General features: G+C 42.5%; 1 protein-coding gene across 2 annotated transcripts in view; it reads left to right on the top strand.

Moving 5' to 3' along the window:
• FNDC1 (fibronectin type III domain containing 1) overlaps positions 1–8,492 on the top strand; it is a 66,585-nt gene extending 58,093 nt beyond the window's left edge. For both annotated transcript variants that reach the window (XM_080584808.1, XM_080584807.1), the window contains exons 16-20: positions 25–104; positions 1,971–2,000; positions 4,263–4,424; positions 5,064–5,186; positions 6,513–8,492. In XM_080584808.1, the coding sequence (XP_080440934.1) occupies positions 25–104; positions 1,971–2,000; positions 4,263–4,424; positions 5,064–5,186; positions 6,513–6,628 (511 nt within the window). In that variant the 3' untranslated portion in view covers positions 6,629–8,492. The remainder of the gene's footprint in view (positions 1–24; positions 105–1,970; positions 2,001–4,262; positions 4,425–5,063; positions 5,187–6,512) is intronic.
• The last annotated feature ends 16,213 nt before the right edge of the window (positions 8,493–24,705 follow it).

Genomic DNA, 24,705 nt, shown 5'->3' with positions numbered 1-24,705 from the left:
TTATTTTCTCTCATTGTGTTGCAGGTATTATTTTAAAGTCCAGGCAAAGAATCCCTTTGGTTATGGACCTGTTAGCTCTTCAGTCTCATTTATCACAGAATCTGGTATGCTCTGCTTTTTATTTTCAACTCAGAACTTTTTCCTACTAAAAGATGTGGGAGGGCAATGAAACCAGCGTGATTATTGTGGTTATTATCCTGAACCTGCTACTTTGAGATATTTTTTTAATTAATTATTTGTTTTCAATAAAGCTAGGAGAATATTATGTGCTCCTAATACCACCATGAAAATGTAAGTGACATCAAAGTGAGCTTCAGGGGAACAGGAAGTTAAATTTAAAATACAAAAACTTATTAATGTTCCACAATACAGAAGCAATGGGAAGTTTAATGTCTTTGATTGATTGACCAAATGTTTAGTAAACTGGTTTCCTTAATTGTGAACAGCTGAACAGTTGGAAGCGGTTGTCTCTGGAAGAAATATAGGAAACAATGGTTCCATCAGATGGGCAAATTCTCCGTTCTGTTTTTTTGACAAAGCCTGCTGCTCTTTCACAGGGCTAATAGTGTGTTCAAGAGCAACACCCCCTTCTAAAAATAGTGTGTTAAATGAGCTATTTTTACCCATTGCTTCTTCCATTGAGCCAAAGGCAAATGGCTCTGCTGAATAATAGAGGGCAAATTCTTCAATCTTTACTTGAGCAAAAGGTCAATTGTCTCTTGCAAATTTTGCCCTTTTGACTACACGGGGGTTTGTGGTCTCTGTCTTTGCTTATTCAACATCAACCTGTAGTGCTGGCTTCAGAAGAACCAGGGAAGTAGGTCTTCACAGAAGGGAGACAAAGATGCAAGATAAGTAAATGGTCCTGCATAACATATTCAGACTTCTTTTTTTTTTTTTAAAAGGAGTAAGTCAATCTGAAGTATAAATCCAAGCAGAAAGTTTAACATAAGGCAAATACAGCATGCTGTATCATGCAGGGAGTTTTGCTGATTGGCTAACTGCCAGTACGCAGCCCCGAATGTCTAGTTTTTCAATCCAAAATCAGCCACCTTGTGAGCTTTATTTACAGGTTAAATCCATCAAAATTAAAATTTTATTTGTACTGATTCTTCACTTGTCATGTGGCCAAAGATGGCTTTCCAGCTGGCAGAAGTACAGAAGCAGTTGCTAAAACTAAAGCCAAATGGTGTAGTTACAGTGATGGAACAGGTCAGAAGAGAGAGGAGTGCTCTTTGCACAATAGAGATGTTTGAGCTGACGAGAATACTCCATAAAGAGTGTCATCATGGGATCAAATAGCTTACTGAAAATACTACTTAGCCTACATAACGTACTGAAGAGAAAAGAAAGCCACTGTTCTTTCATTAAACTCTAAAAACCCCCTGGAGTTTATCTTCCCTCATCAGTACATAAGTACTATGCCTTTTCTTCAGGTACTTTGTGTACAATAAAGGCCAGTTAAGAGATGACAGAAATGGAAATGTAACGAGTATGGAGACTGTTCATGCATTATCGTTATTGCACATCTATTCCATCCTCCCTTATTTTTTTAAAAAAGAGAGTATTTCAAACACGAAGAAGCTCCTGAAGTATTGGACAGTGCTCCCTTCACAGTCCAGGTGGCTCCTACAAAACTTCTATCACTGTGACAACAGGAGTTAAAATGATAAATTTCACATATTTTTGATGCCATACCATTAAACAGCTGTGCTAAACATGATGAATGCCTGAGCGCAAGGTTTGCATGCGTAAGGTATGTTACATTTCCGTTTGGAAGTTAGGCCTGCAGGTGTAGCTTATGCTGCTTAGCTCTGCAAATCAAGGAGACATAAATCCTACATTCACAGCGTTGCTAAAGGCAGTTCCTCTGCAACTGACATTTTCTTGAGTGACACTATATATTTCATATATAACAAGGTTTGGAATAAAATACTAAGATTCCTTTTTTATTTATTTCATTCTTCCAGATAATCCTCTCCTCATTGTCAGACCACCTGGTAAGTTTTCCGGTATATTTTTTGTGAGGTGCATAAAACTTGTGCAAAACAGTTACACATAAGTGTTAGAAGCATACTAACAGGCAGTTGGAATTGCAGTTTTAAGCAGAACAGGAAACCTGTTCATTGTGCCAATTCACAAAACATTTTAGGACCCCTTATTCTGGTCTTGAAAAGAAACCTTGCAAAGTTATGGTAGATTGTGTAATTGATTTGGGTCCATCTTCTGCCTGGTACAACAGCTTTCGTTACTTAGTAATAAGCACCAAACTGTATTGCTTCTCTGTGTCCTTTAGTTGCCTGAATATAGCTTGAACAGTGTGACTAGTTTTTCCTGTCTCTAGCTGTCGCACTCATCCATGCTGTTCGTCGTAAATAAGAAAAAGAATCAAGAATTTGTAACTGAACTGAATGACAGGGACATGTCATGAAGTTGCTGAGCTTGCTTTCTATTTCCAAGCCCATTGACTTTGCATCCTTCTTGGCCTTTCGCACGTTCAGAGCGTAATCAGAAGAGCTCATGTCCTGGCGCTAGGAACAAGCTTGCTTACGCGTACAGTGGTAGAGTAACCCCAGGCAGTGTGTGCTCTCAGAAGAGAAGCAGGAAAAAAGACTTCATGGTTATTGCACTCTGTCAGCTTTCCTAAGCAGTTAAAGTGGTTAGTTCTGGAGGTCTTTGACTACATTGTTCATGAAAACAATGTCCAGTGTCTGCCTCCCTTCCATTTTCTGTTATGCTTGTTAGCCTGTTTTTTCCACGTCCTCCCAGCTGTCTCTGATAATGTACAGATATTGGAGAGCATGCTACGCTTCTGGCAGTCAGTATGGGAGGCCTCTGAGAGCAATGGGCTTCCCATGCCCCTGGTCACCTTCAGGATTTTTGCTGTCAGTTATTTTCAGCATCTGTTCATGGAAAGGAGGTTTTGGAAGGTGATGGCCTTTTGTACTTTATGCTTAGACTGGACAAAGAGAAAATATTTTCATGTTGTTGCAATGGTAGAGATAAGAGACAAAAAAGAGGTCTATCGGAGCAGAATTTTGGGAACTGTGGACATGAAGAGCTGAAAAATCAGCTCTTGCAGGACAACGCAAAGCTTATCCTTCAAGATTTCTGGGGGTGGGCAAAAGTGATGGATGAAAGCAGACTATTCACAGCAATAATACTGCATGCAAGAAGGAGATGGTTCATTACTCTGTTCTGAAGGACAAGCTATGGCCAAGAATCTGCAATCCTTTCACCACGTGACTAATTGCATAAAGTCAGTCCAGTTACATATGTCTCCGCTGGTATGCATATATACCAGCAGAGTTCTGAGGATCACTGATCAGTGATTGCTTCTCACCTGCAAGCGTTTACAGGATTCAATCTGTGTGCACAGAGAGAGGGAGGAAGAATAACTAACAGAAAAGCCTTCCATTCTCATTTATAAACCACCTCAAAACAGCACAGTAAAAGCAGGGCTAGAGACAAAAATACCAATTATTACTTTGAAATCTTTTTGTCTCTTTCTGTATCCATTAGTGCAAGAGCCTTTTCAAAAGAAGTTATGATCTCATGGTTAGTGTAAAGCAAATATCTAAGCAAACCAGTAGAGTATTTAATCTGTTGTGATACAGCTAAACAGTTGTCTCTGCAGCAGTGCTGTGGGCAGAGTTCCCCAGGAAAGGACTTGCTTGTCTTTTATTGGAACCTCATCTGTTTTGAAGTAACGTGAGAAAACAAAACAGAAAAGTAGGTTCCTGATTTCATCTTTTTAACAAAATAGCAAGAATAAACTTCACTTTACACCACAGGCTGTTACTCACTGCAGAATTTTTAACATCAGTTCTTTAGCAAAAGAATTACATTTTATACTTGGTGCTAAAATGCAAATGACTGTATTCAGCCAGTGTTGCTGTCAGACTTGCCATTGGGCTCTGTTTAGAAAACAAACTGAGTACCACTAGGTAAAGAACTGTCCTAATAAAAACAGCGAGACTATTTGTTTATTTAAAACTGAGTTCTGTACGTGAAGTCATTTTTTTTTTACCATTTTAACAGTTATAATTGTCTACTGCCTAGAAGGGATTTAATCAAGTTCCTGGCTCTTTTATTTTTTTTAATATTTGTTCTTCAACATGTATTTCCGAATATAGAAGTCATTCATTAACCCACTGCATCATCTCTTGTAAAACGTATTATCAGATATTAGCCTCAGCTAAATGCAGACTAAAATGCTGAAGTCTGTCATTAATGTTGATTTATTTATTTTTTTCTCCAAGGTGGTGAGCCTATCTGGATCCCATTCACTTTCAAATATGACCCCACCTATTCAGACTGCAGTGGCAAGCAGTATGTGAAGCGAACTTGGTACCGCAAGTTTGTAGGAGTGGTTCTTTGCAACTCCTTAAGGTACAAGATTTACCTCAGTGATGACCTGAAAGGTAGGCGCCAAGATTATCTTCCTAATGTATGATTACTTGATGTCAACTTCACCTTCTCACTTTATTCACATCTTACTGAGTCTTGTGTGGTGTTGTTGATCTGGAGTTACTAATATAATCTCAGGGGCTTTCCAGATTATGTTACTGTGCTATATGTATTGCAGTGCATTTGTGTAGTTTAAAGACATACATAGTTTCAATATGCAGCAGGGCCCACCTCATGTGTTACAGAGAGTGTTCCCTAGGTTTTAGCTTTTGAGACTACAGTCAAACTGATGGTATTGGCTTTTTTTATTTTATTTTATTTTATTTTTTACTGTCACATGACATATTGAAATTACTGATTTTGTTGAAATTCTCTGTACTTGTAGCCTGTTGTGCAATGCCCATGAACTTGTAAAATGGCGAACGTTCCTTACTGAATTATAGAAGTGTTTCTCTTTTCTATAATTTATCCTTCTGTAATGTGAAGGTAGCATTATCCCCCTTTTCTGCCACTGCTTGTTCATTGATAATATTGTTTGAGTCACCATAATACTTCTGCTTTCTTCCACATCTATATACATCTAACTGGTGGTAGAAGAACATCCCAAACAAAAATAATGCCCAATCAAATAATCTGTCTCTATCACCGTTCAGACACCTTCTATAGCATTGGGGATAGCTGGGGACGGGGTGAGGACCACTGCCAGTTTGTGGATTCGCACCTGGATGGAAGAACAGGACCTCAGTCGTACGTTGAAGCCCTGCCCACCATCCGAGGTATGGTGATGTGGGAGCGGGATGCTGGCAAGGTGTCTGTCACCTCATCCATAGAACTAAGGGGTGGGGAGCAGGGCACAGAAAGAAGGAGAAAGAAGGGCATACAATGCAAATAATAATAATAATAATAATACAGCAACAAAATGGGAAAAGAGAAAAAAAATTGTACAGGTCTATGAAAGCTTTTTCCCAATTATAAGACCTGCCTTACTGAGGTGAGGAGCAGAAACTGTTTTACCTGACAAAAAGAACAGCTACAGCTCTGGAAATACAGCTTTTGCAAGTGGTATTTCAGTCAATTCAATGTAAAACACATAAGAATGCATCTAGTGACTTAATGTCAGACTGCAGGTCATTTATTCTGGCTTGGTAGAAATCTACTTTCAAGTGAAAATTCCCACCTTGAAGGAGTTCCCATCTGCACACTGCCCAGATAGCATAGCTGAGAGTCTGATGGCTTGCTCCACAAAAGGAACCCAATCATGAAAGTTAGCCAATCTTTTCAATAAGTCAATTGATATAAATTATTCAGTTGGCTTTAATGGTTTCCATGTTATTTGTTGATACTCTTTTAATGGTGGTGTTACCAGGAAGAAACTGGAATAGTCACTGATATTTATACATTGCTGGGAAGTACTGCATTTCTTCTGTTCAGAAGAAGGATGGTTAATCCAGATGTGTATTCCTAGGTCTAGGAGACAGAGATAGAGAGCACACAGAAATTACATTATTGGCACAGCACAGCAGTGTTTCAGATGTTCCAGTGCACAAGCTATGCAGAGAAGAATGCTGTGCCTCTCCTAATGCTTTAAGCAGTTGCATTCCTTCTACAGATGAAGAAAAAGGCTATCAGATGAGGGAGAAAAGGCTTAACTCCATATTTACTGCATGAAATGATACCTTTTTATTTATGAAAAGCTGATGTTTGCTGATAGTCTCTTGAGCCGTGTGATATAATATGATCTGATGGTATTTTTTGCCCTAGAGTCCTTCATATATTTAAACCGATTTGCATAAATGCTGCTGAAATATAGCCACATTTTGGTATGAAATGCAGGAGCTCTTTGGCAGACCCCAGCATTACACAATAGTTGAAAAGATTTTAAACTGTAAAACCAATCAGACCTGCAAGAAATATAAAAGACCAGAGCTAAACCATTGGAGAAGGATCTAGGCCGAATACCAGGGCTAACAAGTACCCTTTTGACAAGGCAGCTTGTATGCTTTCATTTGGGCTGTGGTATTGACTATTGCTGTGTCTGTTACTTCAGTTAAATAACAATGTCTCTGTTTTGAAACATGATTGTGTGTTTTTTCTCCCAACAGGGTATTACCGCCAGTACCGCCAGGAGCCTGTATCTTTTGGACGCATTGGACACATGACACCATACTACTACGTGGGCTGGTATGAGTGCGGTGTGCCTATCCCAGGGAAATGGTAGCAGTCTGATTTCCCGTCGTAGGCAGGACAGGCTGACCACGCTTTTTGAATGATTTCTACCAGAGGACTGTGAGCAGCTGAGTTGGAAAAGAAAACAAAAAACACAGAAATGAGGCAAACCCGTGAAGACCCGCTGCTCAAGAAAACATTTCTGCGAAGCCAGACACGGTCCTCACTTCACCAGCCTAAATCTTTGGTGCTGCTTGATTTCCACTTGGGAGCATGGACAGGATATACGTTTGGTGTCCTACCTTCCTTCTCTGGGTCTTCAAGGCACAGAGAGGTGGTTGCAACGTGCGCGACCTGTGAAAACTAGAACTGTATTAGCCATGAAAATGTGGAAGTTTCTTATATCTTGCAGGAACGACCTAAGCATGCTGTGCTTGCTGAATGGAATGCTAAACTGTCCCTGGCTGCCAGCGGCGGGTGCTGCTGCAGCCCGGCCCAGCCTGGCCTACCAGGGCTCCCCTATGCAGTCGTGCCACGTAGCTGGCCGCCCATCAAAGGCAATATATTCTCCTGAAGACTTACCCTGTGGGTTCACCCCCTGCTGGACTAATCACCAGGTCACAGTGTAAATTCACTTTGATATATATATATATCTATATATATCTATATAAGTACAATACTGTACATCTGCAGAAGTACTGCTTAGAGATGCTGAGATTTTCTTGTTCACTAGATAAATATATTTGGAATTTTTATGTAAAAGGTGCTGTTAATTCTTTGAGATATTGCTATGCACAATATATTAACCAAGGAAAGAGCTGTATTCTTCTTGTGAGTACTGTTGATCTGACATTTGAATTATTGATCAAAGACCTGTGTCCCATTTCCTTGGCAGCCTATGGACTGGATGTTCATTGGGAATCTACTCCTCTGTCCATGTTAGAGTGGCACTGTTATAGTACAGCAAAAATGCTTATTCAGCAGTTTATCAGCACTTTTAAACGTTCTGTCCTTTGCTGTTGTGGTGGTTAACACCAATAGGTAGCTAAGGTCCACCACGCTGCTCTCATCACTCTCTCTCCTCAAGAAAATGCAGGGAGAAAATACGATGAAAAAAAAAAAAAAGCTCATAGGTTGAGAAAAGGTGCAACCTTGCTTTAATCCATTCTCATCTCATTGATGACAAATACATCAATAAGTTATTTATTCCTTTATTCCTTCATTGTCTTTCACTTCACTGTGTGGAGGCATGGGACAAGTAACTTGCAAATGGGAAACTGCCCTTAACTCATTTGCCCTCCAAAAAGAAGCCCAAGATGCAAATAGCAGGAAATGCCTGTGTCTTTGATCCATCCTGGGGACAAATTGGGATCCAATTCCTTTAAAATACTACCAGAATGTCTTCCATCCAGATCAGAAAGCAAAAGCTGGCATGGCTTAAAGCTATAAAGGTGATTTTTAGCAGGCATTGGAAGCTTGCAATAGTGTAGGGTTTTGGTAGTCCTTCTGGGCAATTGAGCATTAACGGTTTCCTCAGTAACTTTTGTGGTCTTATCATTTCCTTGTAATATCTCATCACCTTTTCTCATGTTAGTGAGACTCCACCATTCTGACAGCCTGGGAGAGTAGCAGCATACATGGGGGACAGATCCAGTCTCTGGTCCATCTCTCACTCTCCTTCCAGCTTACATTTAGTATAGCACTAATACCTTTTAAGTTCCTTCCTGTAGTTATTGTAAATTGTATGGGGAGAAAATGGACTAAAGTGATTAGAGAGCATTTTATTTTTCATGGTGATTTGGGTTTTAACATTTTAATTATTCTCAAATACTTTTGCTTCAGTACAGTGCCAAATATATGGTCTTGAAATATACCTTTTTTCCCTAATAAACTTATGATACATGGTTCCATTTCTATTTCATCCTTTCTGATTATCTGTGTCAAGTAATCTGACAAAGCGACAAATTGTTAGCTTTCTCAAAGTCTTCCTCAGGAGAGCAGTAGGTGTTGACTTTTTCGAAGGGTCTGGAAGCATGTGAGTACATTGTTCCTTACGTGTGGTTAACAGCTAGCATAGAGTTACCAAGGGCAAATCGTGCCTGACCAGCCTAATCATATGCTTTGTTGAGATGACTGGCTATGTGCACAAGGAGAGAAAAGTGCATGTACTTTCACTTTTGTAAGGCCTTTGGCATGGCCTCCTATAGTGTCCTTGCAGTCAAACTGGTGGCATATGCATATGGCTTGGGACCTTAAAGTGGACTTAAAATAATGAGAGTCATCAGACTCAAAGGGTTGTGATCAAAAATAGTGCAAAGTCCAAATGACAGCTGGCTATAAATGCCACACATGTGGGGCCAGCGCTGAGGCCAATATTTTATAATGACCTGCCTGAGGAGACGGAACGCACCATCAGCAAGCTTGCAGTTGATACTGAAGTGGGGCCGGGAAGTGGTTGATGCATTGGAGGGTAGAGCTTCTGTTCAGGGGGACCTTGACAGGCTGGAGAAATGAGCTGACGGGAGCCTCTTGAAGTTCAGCAAAGGGAAATGTGAAGTCCAGCACATGGGATGGAATATCCCCTTGCAGCAATACAAACTGGGTCTGACTAGAGAGCAGCTTTGTGAAATAGGACTTGGGGGCCCTTGTAAACAATATGAATACTCCAGAGATCCACTCTGACCTAAATTATTCAGTGGCTTTTTATGATTCTAAAGGAGACATCCCATAATAAAATGTATTTTTTCTTTTATTAAGTCAAAGTCACGCCTTGGCCCATAGCCCAGTCTTCAGCATGACTGAATGGGACTTGTGCCACTGACTTGAAAGAGCAGGGCCGGGTTTCACCAGTCATGGTTTGGCCTACTGTTTAAGGATGGATGTTCCCTCCACATAGTCAATGCAGTCTGCATTTTCACCTTCAGAGATCACAGGTGGATTTTGATTTGCTCATCTACAGAGATCTGTTTCCTTCATCCCCTGCTGGAAATAGCCTTGGGGGGGGACAGTCCTGTTCAGGGATGTCATCATGAGTAATGAGCTGAAGGCATATTTTTTTTCCCACAGCCTCAACTGAGGAGGAATTGGGAAGTGCTGGGGGGCAGGGTTGGAGAGCAGTGCACGCTGTTCCTCTCCAATGTAAATCCTCTACAAGGCTAAGCCAGCCCGGATGAGCAGGGTAACGCATTACTGTGATAGCAGGTAGTTCCTTGAAGAGATAATACTATTTCTGCACACTGCTCTTTGTTTATCTACAAGGTGATGGGATCAGAAAGAGGCAATTAAAGCCATGTGGGTCAGGGCAGCCACTTCCCGCCCAGGTCCCTGGCAGTGCCCTGACCACTGGGCCACCCTCCCCTTTCCTGCTTCCCTTCCCCACTGTCCCTGTGACACACTGGTCCTGCTGCTGCACAGAGGGGACAGGGCTTCACCCTTCAGCGGGAGAAGCAGCGTGCCCGTGTGCTGGATAAACCCTGACTCCATCAAAACAGCTGTGTGGCAGGGGACATTGTATTGCTCTGGATGGTGCTAATGGGAGAGGGATGGGTCTTTCCCTTCATCAGCTCTCATCCCACGCCCCTCTCACTGGCAAATCCACATCTGCATCTGGTCTCCAAGTCCTTGGCGCCAGCTTGGAGAACGCTGTGTCCCTTCACAGGCTCTGAGTGGTGTTGCATCAACCCTTCTTCTCTGAGCAATCCTTGAGGGATCGGAACAGAGAAAGGGGAGGATCCCCACAGAGAGAAGATTCACACAGCTTCTGCTGACACTGCTTCTGGTCCAAGTCTCTTCAGGGCAGAGGGACGCAAGGGCCCTGCCTGGTGGGGAATTCTATGGAGCTGGAAAATAAAGGGAGAAAAACGCAACAGGGGAAGGGGTGGGGAGGAAAAGACAGGCAAAAAGTTGCTCGAAGCATTGTGTGGTCCAGGTCAGTTCCAGATGCTAATCTCTGATCATTGTACCATATTTTTGTGAGAATTGGGATTTCTGCCTCAAAGGCAGCAGGAATAATCACCAGTGTGTGAGAAATGCCAAGGGCTCTCAGGGGCAGCCAAAGCCCAGCATGCAGACCCAGGATGAGAACAGAAGAGCTCTTTGGTGATGAAGGAAGCATTGGGCGTCACTTGGAAAGATAATTGAAGGCCTTCATGGGAGGTAACCCAACCCACTGAACAATGTAAAATGCTCCTTGTGGTTCCTCCCTACAAGAAGCTACATGGTTTTCTGTATCCAAAATCCATGTCCTTTTTTGTAGCCTGGCAGACAGATATTTATGCGAAGAATTGCCTTCCTCCTGCAGAAGACAGTGAGATAAACACTGAAGGGAATGAGGTCAACACTGCAGCAGCCCAGCTCTGCTTCCTGGGGCAAGGCTGGCATCAGAGGACATCTAAAAAATCCCACCCCTGGAGAGCTGCCCGTCTGCCCAAGGGGCCTTAGCTGGTAACATTTGAAAAGAAAGCCATGCCTTGTATCGCGGCTCTATTTCTCATTGTGCTTCTGTGCCCCATAAAGCAGGGAGCACTCCCGCAGGACTTGTGCCACATCGCTGTGCCAGCTGCACCACAACACTCAGTGAAAAGTATGGCCCTGGCGGGAACGAGGACTCGGAGAAGAATAATGCCAGACTCATAGCCGAGTGCGAAGAAGTTGCTGACAACAGGAAGTCCAGCTTCACATGGTATGGCAACAGCCTCAGGGCACGTCCTCATCTACCAACAGTTACCGTAACTCCTCAGTGCCAGTTGTGTAAGTGGCCTAACAGGGCCGTAAGTAACTCAAGCTAGCTCCAACACAGGCCTTGTTTTGTTAGTGGGTTGGACCTGGGTTCCAAAGGTTCCTTCCAACCTGAGGTAGGGTGCATGGCTATGAATAATATCAGCCACGGTGTCGTGCAGCCAGACAAAACCAGAACCGAAATGTCACAGAATCAAAGTACAAACTCCAGGAAATTTTCACGGTGGCTTTACTTACTAGGCAAAAATTATCACAGACTCACAGAATGGCTGAGGTGGGAAGGGTCTTCTGAGGATTGTCTAGACCAAATCCCTCTGCTCAGAGCAAGTTCAGCTACAGCAGGTTACTCAGGACTGTGTCCTCTTGTGTTACATATCCCGAAGGACAGAAGCTCCACAGTCTTTCTGGACAGCCTTTTCGATCTCTGTCACAATAAACAAGACATATCTAAACAGGATTTCCCGTGTTTAAGTTTGCACCCATTATCCTTTCAGCTCTGCCTTCTTCACCCCCCCAATCAGGTATTTAGGCTCATTGGTAAGGTCCCACTCAGTCTTCTCTCCAGGCTGAACAGTCCCAGCTCTCTCAGCCTCTGCTTGTATGTCAGGTGCTCCAAGCCCTTAATTATTTTTGTGTGCCTTTTCTGGATTTACCCATCATGTCCGTGTCTGTCTTGTACTGAGGCGCCCAGAACTGGACCCAGCATTCCAGATGTGTCTCGCCAGGGCAGAGCAAAAGGAAAGAATCACCTCCCTCACCCTGATGGCAGTGCTCCTCCTAATGCAGCTCAGGATGACACTGGCATTACCCCTTGCCTCAGTGGAAGCTGTAAGCCAGTTTACAGATGAAGGCATGATCATTTGTAAGGGAGTGTTTGAAGGAAAGAGAGTAGTCTCCTGTGAAGAATTGCTGAGCTTGGGTTCTTGTTGCAAGTAGTTCCTGCACATGCTTTCCAAATGTGCTTTGTGCAAGCTCACAGCTGCTTCTGGGGATAAGGTCACACATGAGCGTTGGTGATACCCTCACACTTGTGCAGTAGGCCTCTAGATGGCAGGAGCTGTTGTTTGGCCAGGACTTACAGCAGGGCTGAGTGACTGCAGTGCAGATGGCATGGCGCATTCAGCATTGTACACACATAGCGAGAAAATTGTATTAATGAGAGACCAGATTTGCTGTAGGAGAAGCCTGAAGTCCATCCCCACGTCTTAGAGACAATTTCTAAGAGTGCCCAAAATTTGTGATCTGTTATGTCTAAAGCATTGGAAAGTTATAAGTAGAAACAGACAAAGTGTAAATACACAATGTGCTCCTGCTGTGTTTTCTCAGGAGATACTTTCCTTAAAATTGCAGTCACTGTAATTTTTCTCTGGAGTACTGTGGGCAGCAAGAACCAGTTTATCTTGCAGTAGGAATAAAAACATTGCTGACTGTTTCTAGGAGGGAAAAATGTGCTTTCATAGTCCCCTTGAATATAATTGCAATAGTGTTTCTGCCCATCAAATTGCTTTCCACAGTTCATCCTTTTGGAGTTCTTCATTCCCTGAGCTGCAGCTCCTCTTCATTAAAGATTAGGGTCATTTTATTTATTTCATTTATTTATTTAAATCTGCTAATAAAATCCCCATAAAGTTTTTCTGATCCTCCATCATTAACCTATTTTTCCCCCCTCCTTGACCTACTGCTTCTGTTAACTGGAGATTCTTTCTTGGAGCTGAGTGAAGCACTGACTGTGTCCTGAAATTATGCTCTAAAAATGCTACACGTTGAAGCACTTAGAGGTTGGTGTTCCTTCCTGGCACCCGTGCGTATGATCTGCCTTGTCTCAATACCTTCTAGCAGATGTTTATCCTGCCTTGCCCATACATTACCTCATCCATAAACAGAGATGTTAAATGTTACCGTCTGTAAGTCCTCCCCAAACCACCCAGTACCAGCATTTCCCCCTTCCCTATGGCAAGTGGCATCAAGAGGGATTGAAATGGAAGTTATAAATGATAAGGAGATGGCCTTGTATCAAATCTTCCCCACTCCTCCATCTCATATGGCCTTTCTGTCTCCATGCCAGCCCCTGTCAGGCCTGGCCTCCACTGCAAAACTTCCCCTGGATGAACCTTTCCAGTGTTGCTCATGGGTCTCCTCACAGTGCAGGTGCACAGGCATCAGGTTGGAAATGAGGAGACATTTCTTCTCAGGAAGAGCAGTCAGGCATTGGGACGGGTTGCCCAGGGAGGTGGTGGAGTCAGTGTCCCTGGGGGTGTTCAAGGAAAGGTTGGACATGGTGCTTGGGGACACGATTTAGTGGGTGACATTGGTGGTAGGGGGTGGTTGGACCAGATGATCTCAGAGGTCTTTTCCAACCTTAATGATTCTATGATCACATCCCATGCATGCTGCAAGCTCGCGGGCAGAGCTCAGGCACTACTAAGTCAACTCCTTCCCACAGGCTACAAGTGCCATCAGACGAAGTGAGGATCATTTTGGCTGGCCTTGGAAGGTCAGTATTCATGGATGAACTGTAGTGAGGAAGGAAGGGGCTGATCCAAATGGCTCCCCAGAGGGGCCTGTCTCTGCTGCTTATTGGTTCCTCTGGACCTCCTTGGGCAGATGCTGGTAGTCCTGTCCCCCAGGGAAGGGCAGGATGAGAGCCCAAACCCATGCGACGTGGTCACCCTTACAGGCAGAGCTGCCTAAAGGCACCAGCACACAGATAAGGGAGGTCTGCAGGCTGCAGAGGGTAGCTATAGTATGTTTTTGTGTTCTCTACCCAAACAGCAGAGTATGTAAACACAAATCAGCTGAGGTTGTATTCAGTTTATGTTGCTAATCAGCAGTGAACAAACAAGAGAAAATGGTTCCAAGCTGTGAATATGTTACCATTTCCTCCTCCTGAATGTGAGAAAAAATAAAACCTACAAAATTAATAAAATTGTCAGCACCAGCTTTAGGCAGCATAACCTAACAAAACAAAGAAACTGCTAACCAGGATGGGGACTTGTCCCTAACCAGGATAGGGACTTGTCCCAGTTAACTTCAAGTTATGAAGTTAATGGGTTATCTCTGCAATTCATTCTTTTGTATTTCACAGCTCTGAATATTTACCTTTCAAAACTGCACACTAATAAGCTTGTCTGCCATCCTGCATTATTCTGGGCTTCTGCACAGGGTGTCCATGCAGCCCACCAGATCTCTTGACAGATCCTTTACTACTCCTCAGCCTGCAAGGCTCAAAACTGATCTTTCTAATGAGCAAACCACGACTTCCAAGGTGATACTATTTTTCTAGATTTTCAAATCTCTTGTTAGAAGTATTCTTTTAAGATCTTTTGTTCCAAACAAAAATCTGTATTGGTTTCTTTTGAAGTTTTCTTTAGAAAATTATTCTGGAATCATGTGTGCTATAAGAAATCTTCTTGGACAGTTTTTCTTTAAAATTCCACAGTTTCAGAAACAAGAAAAAACATGTTGCTCAGAATAACTGAAATGCCATGTGTTCATACAGTTATTGATTTTTTGTTTATTTTTTTTTGTTTATTATTTTTGTTGATTTTACGTTTAGGGATGTTTGGAAAGAGAGAAGGCGCAGAGTCCTGTTGCATGTGGGGTTCTGTAAAGGCTCCCCAAGGGAGTTCAGGTATGCCCAAAGGCTTCTGCTGAGAGCACTTTTTGATGGCAGAAAGTGGCACTGTATGTCTTTTTAAGGGTCTAATTAGGGTTTGGCTTAGTGTTCCTGTTATGGTTACATTTAGGGATGTTTGGAAAGAGAGAAGGCACAGAGTCCTGTTGAGTGTGTTTTGTGTATATCTGGAGTATATTGTAATACTGTATATATCAGTTGATATATTATATCACGTCACATTTGATTAACCTGTAACAAAACCAGGTGGCTTCAAAGAACTGTCATATGAGACGTAGAGACAAAATCAGGCCATTCAAATCTTTTTAAGGATAGTGTGACTTACATCTGAAGAGAAAAATATATGGCACTCAAGGATACAGTGGATGTATATAGCACATGGGCACCACATAGCAAATTCTTAGTCTTTGTGAAATGCTAGCGATGTTTCTAACAAGTAGTGGATTATGTATGTGTCAGAAGAGTCATGATGCTTACATATTTTGCCCAAGACCAAGTTTGTGTCCCAGGACAGAATGAGGTCATGAGGCTGCAGTCATGCTGAAGACCCACCACTATGCATTTCTGCTGACTTTGTGAGGTTATTGAACCTCCTTTAGAATCACACCACCCTCCTTAGACAATGGAAAGATATGCTAAATGGCAACATTGGGAGGGTGACAGTAGGTATGAAACCTGTGTGCATGAAACCTTGGACAATTCTGAAAACTTTTTGAAATTTTTCACTGGTCCACCTGCTTCGGTGCTCTCAAGAGGTTGCACAATGTTCCTTGCTACCATCAGTGACCCCAAATAGCTGAGTGATCAAATGTGATACACTTCTTGTGATCCTTTGGAGTTCTGAGACTCCCAGGCATTGGCTTCCTTTGCAAAAAGGAAGGGCTGAACCCCAAGCTACCAGTGCAAGTATATTTGGTTCAGGGATCTTTGCTCTATTATGGCAAAAACAAGTTACTGAAGGCAGATATCTAGTCTCTCCAAGCTGAACAGCATTCCTGTCATCTTGAGGCTTAACTGTGGTTTTCCAATCTTGTCATCCAAATTTTCATTTACACAGATATTCTGTTTATTTGAGGTATCACAGCTCCAAAGAAGAGCTTCAGGCTTATCAAAAATATTTTCTTGAAATAACCATGTCAAATATCAGTTTGGAGGTAAAAGTAAAGATAGTAATGTAGGTTAATTTCTGGATATGGGATATTGGATTCAATATGGGATATTGGAATTTTTATAACTATTGCTTGAAACAAGCAAGAGTGCCTAATTTGCCCCTCTGCATTCAAGGCTTTATTTGTTGGCTCCATTACTGTGAGAGGGCATGTGCATCTGTAGAGACAGTGTTCATTTTCCTATAACTGTCAGCTGCTATAAGCCACATCAAACACAACACACATTTGTTTTCCAGAGAAAACGGCAAGAATTAGTATGATAGCCTGTTGCCCCCTCAGTCAGCCCTTTTTTGCTGACTTTGCCATCTCTTCCTCATTTGTCCCTTTTTTGTACTAATGTATGTCTTTGACATGCAACCAAACCTGAGGTCTTTCTATACGCAATGCCTGGCATTTCATTCAATATCAGTACACAAAACAAAGACAGCTGTGGTCTTCTTGGATCTCACCCTGCCAAGGAATAACAGCAAAGGAGATTTCAACCGTGTCCATGGAACAACCTCTGAGGGTTTTCCTGTATCAGAGAATCCCCCAGTAAATATTATCCTTGTTTTAATGTTGTTTTATGCAATTACAGGAGTACAAAAGGGACCTTCTGGAATCCTTGCCATCTCAAGATGTTTCACAGGGCTGGACTCAGTGATTTTGGGGATCCCTCAGGGTGGATCAAGATCTGTCCGTGGGTTTCTCTAAGTTTCACTGCTCCTAGGAGACTTGTGCATTCTTTATGAAGTCCAGTTACAGGCAAACCTCCTTAACATTGAGTCTTGTTTTCAATCATCTTGTGCCGTTTCCATGCCCTCTTGTTTTTGTAGTTGCCAAAGTTTTCTGAGAAGCCACTGTGGCAGAAGATCTCCATATTTCACACACATGGGTCTGTAGTCACTTAGCAGGGCCTCATCTAACAGCCAGAATCGCAGGTTCCTCTGTCATTTGGATACCCAGGGTGTAGGTCAGCCAGCTGCTAACAGCCGCAAGGAAATAGGCTGGAGCTGAAGGCTCCAGACCAGCTGCATAATCCCCACCTCCTTCCCTAGATTACAGCAGAAGACCTTTTTTGCTTCTTGAAAATGCAAAATCTGCCTTCTGAAATTTGAGGTTTCCCGTAAAAAATGGCATTAATTAGCAGTAGCTGGTTGCCTCAGCACTGGGTTGGGGAGGAGTTATGGTTTCACATCACATGTCAGCCTCAGGAGAAGAACATTTAGTGGTCTTGAGTTTGAATTGGTATATAAAATTGAACAACTAACTGTTTACAGATGTAATAAACTAAATGCTTGTGTTTGGGCTCACATGGCAGTTTCTAACTCCATGTGCTGCCAGAAAGACAGAGTAGCTGTGACTATACACCAACGTGGCGTGTCAACAAAGATGTGTCTTCACCTATGAGACTCATTATTTGGGGAGTTGGAAGTGACCACAGGAAAGTATGTCTTTTAGAAAAAGTGAACAGTGCCATGTAAATGCTCATTTGCTATTTCCTCCATTTCTGACTGACTCTAGGAGTCTCTTCTAGTCACACAGCAAATATCCTTGGGCTTTCTTTCCATGCACGTTATTGCTGTGTTTTCCTATTTTATGAGAAATATTTATTTGGCTACTGTTATGATGCTTTGTGGTTTATGATGTTGAACTGGGAAGTGGTTCTCCTCCAAGATCTGAGTAGATCTAACAGGAAATAATACCTGCCAGAATGCACAGACATGGTTGGACAGTCAAATCCCAGATGAATTGCAATTCTTACAGTTATGTAGGAAATGGGGATCTTAATATCTGGAATAACCACAGAGAAGCCAACAGAGCAGTGCCAGGTTCACATCTGGCTCCCTTGCTGTTTCGATATTCCATTCGCTGGCTGTGTCCACATGGACAGCTTAACCCTCTCGTGGACTCCGGAAAGTATCTGAAGGAATGGTGCATCCACGTCTGAACATGTCTTGCTTGCTGAGACTCATCTTCCAAAGATTTCAGCTTTTTATATAGATCTTAAATAGGCCACATTCAGACTTGTGTATTTGCTTATCCAGTTTGTCCCCGTGAAACCAGCAGGAGCTAGCCGGCTGTAGAGGGGCTAGAAGCCAGCTATAGAAGAGACTTTGCTGTTTCTGAAAAGAGGCAGTCAGTGGCACATGCCTTTTGCAATGCTGTGTGACGAACACTTCATATTGAACAAGCTACAGGGGGAGCTCCATGTTATAAATGTTGGCACAGTTACCAACATTTGATATTTTTGCTCTTGCAAATGATCCTTAAAATGAACTGCACTGTACTTCCAGAGTTTCTGAGCAAACAGACTCAGCCACTAAGAAATTATAAGGTAGAATTGTAGGAGAATGAAATGGAGACCAGAAGTCATTTGTCATCCTCCAGAACATAAAAGGAGCAAAAAAAAATAAAATAAAATAAAATAAAAAGTTTAACAAAGTGTTCAAAGAGACCTTTTGCAGATCTTCCATCAAGAACAAGGGAGGAATGGGTGCTAGAAAAGGGTTGGGGCTGGGAAATGTGGGAGTTATCTGAGACCATGGGGTTTATGGTAACCTCCCTGTGTTCCTGGAGCAAGGTAAAAGTTCTGCCAAATACCTTCACCTGAATTTTGACTTTAGGAACCAGAGTGTTCACTTCTTTCTAAATTGGTAGCATAGGTAGTAGTCAGAGAGATGAGGGCACACAGATGTGGGTAAGAGATGTTCCCATATGAGAAATGGTTGAAAGGAGGTAGATTTGCGTGTTCTTCTGTGGCCAAAGAAATCAAGACAGGCCAGTAGCAGACTGCAGCTGTCCCAGGAGGGACACAGAGATGAGAAGGACCCAGAAGAGCCCAAGGACAGGATGGTTAAAAATCCCTTTCCCTTCTCCTGATGTTGGTGTGAAAGACAAGTAGCAGAAAACTTGGCATTGAGTGTGTGGGAAGCTGACTTGTATGTAAGCGGGAGGAAGAAGAGTTAATTGCTGAGTGGGAGGGAGGCAGAACTTCACACTGGGAGGTTTTACTTATTTTATGGGGCTTGCTCTGGGCTGTAGAGCTTTTATGGGTCTCTGAGGAAACATCTGAGCTGGCTAAAAGTTCTTCTGAGCTGGAAAGAGGACAAAAGTACAGTGAGCTGAAGATAAGAAAAAATACTTAACCCAATTTATATTCACTCTTGTTGTAATCCACACATTATTCATATGCCAATATTAGTTCTTTTTTTCCCCACTACCAATAAATCTTTAAAAACCCTGAAGAGTCAGAATGATTATTATAATTATTATTATTATTATTTTCAGAAGAACACTGTAAAAGTCCCTGTAAATCTTAAACTGAAAAAAAAAAAGTTAAATTCCTAAGCTCTGCCATTTCCAAGGGGTTGGGGACAGGGACAGAAATCCCTCAAGAAATGAAAAGTCATCAGCTTGGTTCAGGGTTTCAGTGGTTTCATTATTCAGTCTGTGCAGAAAAGCCATTCCAAAATACACAGCTCCTGCTAATGCCAATACTGGAGCACTGCTTCCTCACCCACATTTTGAAGAGTTTTCTTGAACATTTGAAGTAGAAGAAAGGGCTAAGAGTAAAAAGCCTGAAGAACTAACAGAGGCAGAACATCTCCATGGCAGGTACCTACATTTGTCATCCAGGCCATGGCTGCATGGGTGAGTTTATTGCAGGTCTCCCTTACCTCCTGGAAGCACGGGTAGGTTTTCTGAAGCATGTAGTTTCACTAGCTCATTTTCCACTTTATAGATATAATACAGAAATAGAATGGCAGTGAAATGTAGACCCACCTTGTTTGTCACTTTGAGGGCCCAAAAAAAGCTCTTCAGACTATCAGGGGATGCAGAGACCCCCTGCAGAGCCCCAGCACTCCCATCTCTTGTAAGTCTCACCAGGAATCCACTTGATACAAAAGACCTGATCCGAAGGCAGCGTCCTCTGACAGGGAAATATCAAGATATGTGAACACATATACTTTTGAAAAGTGATGTGTCCTTCATGGCAGGGGTGAGGAACATTTCCCATGCTGAGAATCAAATAGGCTCAAGCACTTTGGCAGGCCAGGTACCTCAAAGGGGCCTGCAGTGCACTTTTGCCTTTCTGATTTTTAATTGACCACGGTCTAAGGGAATTTAATACCGTGAACTTGATCTTCAGATCAGGCAGGGACATGGAAAATACAAACTAATTCTGAGTTCCGGATTGCTCAGCATTCTTTTCAGGCTAATTTCAAATCACTTCTATGTCAGAAGAGGAACAACAGCTTTCAACCATCAAATAACGGATCATAAAAGTTCCAAATCCCCTGTGAAAGAACATTATACTTGATAAAGACACCAATGGGAACTACAGAGATAATTCAGTTTTCTTATTAATATCATAAGATTTGGGAAACGTAACAAAATAAAAACAAAACAGAATACAATAAAGTAAAATAAAATAACATGAACCCACCCTCTGTTCATGGTAGTGTTAGGCTGCCAATAGTGCACCAAGCACGAGTCTTGACTAAGCCTAGAAAAGGTCACTGCAGAGTAAGGTGTTATTTCTTTGGGTGATGGAGCAAGTGACCAGCTGCAGAGCCAGAGTCCTCCTCTTGGGGTCAACTGGTATAGGGCTGAGCACATGTCAGCTCAGTCTCTGCCAAGACGAGCACAAGCTACCTGAGAGTTGTTCCTTTTGTTTCCAGAGGTCAGAACAGAAGACAACTTGCTCCACACCTATGATATCTACAAGACTGTGGAAGACACAAAGAAACAAAAATCTTTACCTAATAACTTTGTGGGGACATTTCACCCCTTCTGTGGACTTTTCGGTACAGATATGATCAGATTTCTTTCATTAATCTTCTGCATGTTGCCATTCAGTATGGGGGACAGCTTTGGGGGTGTTATCAGATGTCATTTCCTTGCTAGAATCTCCCAAGTTTGAGTTATATAAATTCAAAGATCCTGGAAACATCACTATATAACCAACAGAATAATTGATTTGGCATCTTCTATAAACTAGAAGAAAAAAAATGAACATAGCACAAAAAGTATCCCAAGGAGACTTACAGCTGCTCTCTTAAAATAGCTGAAAAGTCAACCTTAAATTCATGGGTCTGAGGCCAGTCTCATATTCCCATAAAATTTATGTCACTGCTTCCTGGTCTCTTCTGTAAATCTTTATATTATGTATGTAACTCTGTTCCTATTTCTCAGACTTCTTTACCCTTCTTCTCTCTACCCTTACACATACTTCCACCACCACATTAGCTCATGCACAGGATGCACTAGATGGGATTAGAAAAGCACATTTGCAATTCTAAAAGAGACAATTTCAGTTGCATTTAAGATAGGGAGGACAAAATTAAACCAGAGATTAATAATTAGCAGCTTTTTTTTTTCCCCTTTGCTTTAGTGCCAGAAAATCCAATCCAATATAACTAATGGTATTAAAAAGGAACCACATGTTAGAGTTAGTAAATCAATCAAAGGGAGTATTATGAATCAATGTGTCTGGGCCAAAGGCTTTTAATTCAGCATTTAATTTAATTACCAATTAGTTGGCAATCTAGGATGCCTTTTAACATCTATAACATCTGGGAATCTCTAATGTGCTAATAGCTAACTGTTTCCATACATGTCCCAATAAATGGGCACCGGAAGATGATGTTACTTTTAAGCTACTATTATTGGTAGTGGTTGTAGAGCAGCTGATATTATTAGTTATTAATAAATGACTGATTTTCCAACCCAATTCAGAATGATACCCCAAAAGAGTAATAACAAAAGCAGTGGTGATAAAGGCTGCTGTAGCTGAGATGGACATTGCCTTAGAGTACAGGCACTGCAGAGACGTGGGGTGAAGGACTCCCCCTGTGGCCAGTCCTTAGCGATATGCCTGCCTGTAAGCCTCTGTCCATCAGTCCATCGGCAGTATGCACTGTGCTCTCATCCTACGTTTGAAAAAAATGGGTGATGAGCAGCCCACGGGAGGTTCAGATTAGGCCTGCCTTGGGGAATCACCTGAAATAGCAGGCTTCCCTCATCATGACAGAAAATTTCAGAGTGGCAGGGCCTCAGGAGGCCTCTATCCCTGCCCTGTGCTCAAGGCGGGAGCAGTGCTGAGGTCAGACCAGGCTGCCCAGGGCTTCATCTAGACCAGACTGGTCTTGAAAACTCCCAAGGACAGAGACTGCACAGCCTCTCTGGGCAACCTCTTTCCTTGCCTGACAGTCCTAAGGGTGAAAAAGCTTCTCCTTATATCCAAACTGAATCTCTTGATTTAATTTATGCCCAATGTCTCTCATCCTCCCATTACGCATCCCTGTGAAAAGCCTGGGTCCATCTTCATGATGCCCTCCATGTAGGTACCAGGGGTTGCTCAGGTCTGCCCAGAACTGTCTTTTCTCCAGGCAGAGAAAGCCCAGCTGCCTCAGTCTCTCCTGAAAAGGCAAGTGTTTCAGCCCTGACCATACTATTAATTCTCCACTGAAATTTCTCCAAATTATTAACATCTTTCTTGTATTTAGGCACCCTAACCTGGACACAGTATTCTGGATGTGGTCTGCTGAGTGCTAAGGAGAAGGAGCGGTCGCTTCCATCATTCTGCTAGCTGTGCTCCTGCTCAGGCAGCTCAGAGTGCCTCTGGCCTTTTCTGCTGCCTTTGGACAGAAATGGCAGACAGAATGGCCCAGACTCTGCTCACACTCGCATTAGTCACTAATTTTATCCCGGTGGGCCTGAGAGTAGAACTTGGACCAGAATTAATAGCTTTCAGCTTCGTACTTGGGCTTTGTTTCCTCTCATGAGCTAAGGAGGAGAGCAACAGAGGGATGTGGAAACCAATTTTAAAAATAACTAAAATGCATTGAACCGCAAAAAAATATATATTTTTAAACTGCTACCTACCAAAACTTCAAGGGATGAAAGTAAAGGAAACTGCAATTTATCTGATCCATACAGCTAAATCTACAAATGGGCTGCTGGGCAGACACCTCCTGCCACTTAGCACCAGATCAAAGTCCATGGTGTTCTCAGCCTGAATCTTCAGCTTCTCTTCCATTTTCCTACATCCATATGACCAATGCACGTGACATCAGCCATGAATTTACCGTGACTTAAGGGACCTGTATCACTCTCCTACATTTCCTTGTCAGTGCTGCCCTGTGGGGCCCACAAGCTCCCTTGTGAGGGGGCCACACCTCCAGATGTGTGACTACAGAGTCCCTCATCGTGCTGGTGTAGCCACTACTGCAGTGTGAAACTGATATGGGAATACAGGCGTATGGTGAAACACTGGCTTTATGAATTCAGTGAATGCCAAAGGAAAATGTCTGTATTCCTCCATCAAACTGAGCTCCCTGTTTAGATATGTGATTCCTTCTTTACTTGCTTTGCACCTGTGGTCATGGTTCTGACTGTGAAGCATCTGGATCAGCTGCAGGTCATACGCTACAGCATCCTGGAGGCCTGGGAGGACAGATGCCGCCAGCCAGCTGGACACTGACAGCAGCATGACAGTGCTCACGGGCACGGAGCAGTGACACGTTGAATTTCAGAAAACAACAAGATTCAAGTTACAAACACACTGACTAGAATGGACCTGGAAAAGCTAGCCATTTCTGGCAAAGTCATATTCTTTCCATCTGCAACAAGCTTTTATTGCCATTTCAGCAAAGTTTGGTTAATTTCATTTCCAGCGTTTTTTTTTCTCCATGATGCTCTCTGCTCTTCAGGGGTCTGACTAATAGTGAAAGTGCTACAATTCTTTCCACTGTCTTAGACCTTGCATTTGCAGCCAAGTAATGCCGATCCAAAAGGTTTACATAAGTATAATAAGCATCCAAATTTCTGCACTGGACCTCTAACCATTAGGGATTTTGTTGATCATTACTATGAAGAACCTTTCTGGGGACCCAGTTCTGCAAAAAGTTATGTGCATGAGCAGCTTCCATAGATTTATTGACTCATGGGCATTTGCAGGATCAGACCATGAAATATTTGTTTTGCATTCAACAAATTTCCCACTTAAGCCCAGGAGTTATGTCTTGATGACTCCAGGAAAAGGTTTTGGTCATTCAAGATGAATGTTTTGAACTCTTGTCAAGATTGAGAATCCATTTCTGGACAAGAAGGCAACAAGCACATGGGAGATACTGAGAATTTAGAAGAGAAGTCAGAAAGAGAGAAGAGTTAGCCCTTAGCCTTAGAGAGTGCTGTTTAATTATTGCAACTCAGACAAAATCACCAAGTGCAATGCTGCTCTTTTCACCCCAAAGAAAGTCATATCAATTAAACTTTGTTTTTTAAACAGCAGACTTAGAGATCTCTTCACTGTCATTCTTGGGTTGGAGCATTTTGCTCTTTCCAGATTTCCTCTGAGATCACAAATGCTGGGTTCAAACAATGATGTATCTCTGGTGCACCCCTGCTAGCATGGTATCAGAAGTTACAGAGGCCACCAAGAAAAACACCAAGTATTGCAAGATTTGCCCTCAAAATTAAGAGCTGACAGTGCATCATCTGGAAAACTCCTTGCTGTCAGCCCCTCTGAGCAGGAATAATCATCTTAATGACAATAAGGAGCAGTCTGAACTAATGGCTCCCTTCAAGCATAGTCGAGAGGTT

Source organism: Anser brachyrhynchus (assembly GCF_964034855.1).
Source record: "Anser brachyrhynchus genome assembly, chromosome: 3".
Taxonomy (NCBI): Eukaryota; Metazoa; Chordata; class Aves; order Anseriformes; family Anatidae; genus Anser; species Anser brachyrhynchus.
The sequence above is the reverse complement of the archived record's forward strand: the minus strand, read 5'-3'. Positions and strand labels throughout refer to the sequence as shown.